General features: G+C 32.8%; 1 protein-coding gene across 1 annotated transcript; it reads left to right on the top strand.

Annotated features, from left to right (window-relative positions):
* The first annotated feature begins 1,387 nt into the window (after positions 1-1,387).
* On the top strand, positions 1,388-3,109 carry LOC110729756 (probable 2-oxoglutarate-dependent dioxygenase ANS). Its single transcript, XM_021909542.1, has 4 exons — positions 1,388-1,713; positions 1,842-2,086; positions 2,253-2,586; positions 2,707-3,109. The coding sequence occupies exons 1-4, from the start codon at positions 1,501-1,503 to the stop codon at positions 2,944-2,946; spliced, it is 1,032 nt and encodes a 343-aa protein (XP_021765234.1). The 5' UTR covers positions 1,388-1,500; the 3' UTR covers positions 2,947-3,109.
* The last annotated feature ends 320 nt before the right edge of the window (positions 3,110-3,429 follow it).

Below are 3,429 nucleotides of genomic sequence, written 5' to 3' on the forward strand. Positions count from 1 at the left end.
TAAAATTACAAATATTTTTGTATAAGGTGCATAATTCTTATTTATATTTATCCATTTTGTTACATGTACAAATTATAAAAATAGATTTTATATTGATGCACGGGTTCTAACCTAGTATATACTATAGGACTCCCTCCGTGTTTTAATAAGTGTTACAGTTTGACTTTTTCACTATTCATATAATGGTTTTGACTTGATTACTTTACTAACATATAAAATAACAAATGTTATTGTATAATATATTGTTGGATTCATTATAATGTATACTTTCATAATATCAATTTTCCTATGATTTTACTAACATATAATTAGATAAATTAATGGTCAAAGTCGTGTCTCGACATACGAGTTTGGTCAAAATGTAACACTTATTTAAATACGGAGGAAGTATATTAGTATGTAACTCATTTCTACTTTTTTTTTTTCCCTTATTGTACTATGCTACCCTTAGTTAGAAACTAAGAAATCCTGGATCTACCAAGTAGAGATGAATAATTGGGATCATACTGATTAATATTAAAGATACATTGAGTTCCTTGCTAATTGGAATTTGAGCAGAAGCTACCAAAGATATACGTAGTACAAATATAATTTACATAGTAGTTGTATTGCATACTACAATTGTTGTTTGTCAATGCATCGATGTAAATATTCGTTTCACATAATAAACTAGTAATACTAACATTGAGTTTATACAAACATCGAAATCAGTTTGTGTGCATAACAAAAAATCGAAATCTATGTTACACTAATTTATAGCATTGAGTTTATACTAGTCCTACATGTTTGTAAAATCGTATCAACATACTAGCAAGGGCATACTTTTCCACACTCTGCATTTGTTGGAAAATTATACGGGTTGAATTCTGGTAAACCACAACAAAAAAAACTCCCTAATTTCAGTCAAAATTTTAGATCATCTAGAAGTTTCGACATTTACAAACTTGGACTACTAGATCGATTATTTCAAGCTAATCGTATAATAATAATCTACTAGCAACGACATTTTTTTTTTTTTTTTTTTTTTTTGACGGGATACATTAGAAATTAGTTTATGTATGCACATTATACGAAATTTAAATCTAGCTAAGCTATAATATGGACCATATATAGTAGTCCTAAAAGTTTGGATACACAAAATTATTACCGTATTAACATACTAGAAACTTTCTTAATTTTCCACTCTTTATTTTGGTTGAAAATTATACGGGCTGAATACTAGCTAGTCACCACAACAAAATAAAACTTCCCAATTTCAGTCAAAATTTTAGATCATCTAGAAGTTTCGACATTTACAAACTTGGACAACTAGATTATTTCAAGCTAATCATTTAATAATAATCTTAGTCAACTTTACTATGATCAGCCACAGTATATAAGCTGGACCTCCTACGTCCCATTTACAAACCACTGCCTTGCTTAGTTAATTACTAAATCAGCATTAATTAGCATATATAATTGCATTAACATTTTGTTTCAAAGAAAACATATATAGTAGCAATGGCACCCACTCTTATGCCTGTTCAAGAAATACTCCAAAGTGATGTTGTGCCCAAAGGTTACCTACTAACCAAGGATGACTACCAACTTGGTAAAGACGGCCCTCCTTCGTTGATGGACACTGCAACTATCGATTTTTCTCTTTTATATTCATCATCTCCTGATGAGCTTGCTAAGCTTCGCGTTGCCCTCACTTCTTGGGGCTGTGTTCAGGTTAGCCACCTTCAAAACAACCACCTTACAATAATATTTTTTGTTTATTTTATAAGCATGATATATACAATATGTAAAATATAACATAACCCTAATAATTAATATGATTTTGTGTGCGTGTACTATAGCTAGTGAATCATGGTATGCCACTTTCATTACTAGACGAGGTACGAGAAATGAGCAAGCAATTCTTCAAACAGCCATTAGAAGAAAAGGAAAAGTACTCCTCCAAAGGAGAGGACTTGGAAGGTTATGGAAACACGAATGCTGTTCAACGTGGAAGTCTCAATTGGAATGATAAGCTTCATCTCCAAGTTTATCCCGAGGACAAACGCCAACTTCAATTTTGGCCTGAAAATCCTCGACATTTTAGGTAATTTAACTTTATATGGATTCGAGTAGGGTCTGTGTCTAGGCCGCTGTTCTCGTGTAGCTAGGGTTTGGGTCTGACTCCAATATTATTTATACTCTCCTTAGATCATTTGACTATATACTAAATCATTTTTTTTTTTTTTTTTTGTCAAATTAAAATTATGTAGGACAACCTTACATGAATATTCAAAGAAGAACCTAATGATACTTAGGACACTTCTAAAGGCTATGGCACGTTCTCTTAACCTAGAAGAAGAGCGTTTTTTCGAGCTATGGGGGGATGAGAATGAAGATAATACTCATGCAAGATTCAACTTCTACCCTCGATGCCCAATGTCGGATCAAGTTGTTGGACTTAAACCTCATGGAGATGGAACCGCCATTACCATGCTCTTGCAAGACAAAGAGGTTGAAGGCCTTCAAGTCGTCAAAGATGATCGTTGGTTTCGTGTTCCTGTCATCCCTCATGCTCTCACCATCCTTGTTGGTGATCAGATGGAGGTAATGTTAAGAAAATCAATTCCTTCGTCCGCTAATACTCCCTTCAGAAAATTAATAAAATGTTCACGATTTTCAAAACATTTATTTGGTTGTCGTCATATTCATTTTTACTTTATGCAGATAGCGAGCAATGGCGTCTTTAAGAGTCCAACCCACAAGGCAGTGGTAAACCCACAATATGATCGAATGTCCTTAGCCATGCTATTCATCCCAAGCCTAGACAGAGAGATTGGCCCACTAGATGAGCTAATCAATGAAGAGAGGCCACAATTATACAAAAGGCTCAAGGACTATGGTCAAGTTTATACACAATCCATTCCTTCGGGGAAAAGACCTATTGATATGATGAAGATTAATTAGTAGAATTTGTAAAGGGTTTTGTGTTCATAGAGACACAAATTACAGGATGACTATCCTTTGCCTAATCTTTTTTCTTGAATTTGTAGTAATGTGGAATAATCAATAAAGAGTCTAAATTTGGTCTTTTATCTTTAATATAAATCAGCATGTCTATTAATGTTAATTTTGGCCTCAATAATATTTCTCTGTATTTCTCATTCATATAATCATATTCACGACCACAATACATGGTATATAACGATAGGAATATCACAAATTCGCAATCCTAAGAAAGCTGGGTGTGGGATAGCTCAATTGGTTAGAGTTTCCCTCCCGATTTCAGGTGATCCTGGGATAACTCAATAATAAGTCAAAGAATTTAGTTACAGCTTTATGAATATTGATCTTGGGTTATTGATGAAAATATGTGTTTTATGTATATTATGATTATATATAAGTATCTGGTACAATTTAAGGTAAAAATATGAAGAAAAAAAAAATTGA

This window comes from Chenopodium quinoa, unplaced genomic scaffold (genome assembly GCF_001683475.1).
Source record: "Chenopodium quinoa cultivar QQ74 unplaced genomic scaffold, ASM168347v1, whole genome shotgun sequence".
NCBI lineage: Eukaryota > Viridiplantae > Streptophyta > Magnoliopsida > Caryophyllales > Amaranthaceae > Chenopodium > Chenopodium quinoa.

What these genes read in the sequence shown, in the direction of transcription:
- LOC110729756 (XM_021909542.1), top strand. Translation starts at nt 1,501, where the DNA reads ATGGCACCCACTCTTATGCCTGTTCAAGAAATACTCCAAAGTGATGTT. An exon ending in GAAAATCCTCGACATTTTAG is followed by an intron (nt 2,087 to 2,252) that starts GTAATTTAACTT and finishes AAAATTATGTAG; the next exon opens with GACAACCTTACATGAATATT. An exon ending in TTGTTGGTGATCAGATGGAG is followed by an intron (nt 2,587 to 2,706) that starts GTAATGTTAAGA and finishes TACTTTATGCAG; the next exon opens with ATAGCGAGCAATGGCGTCTT.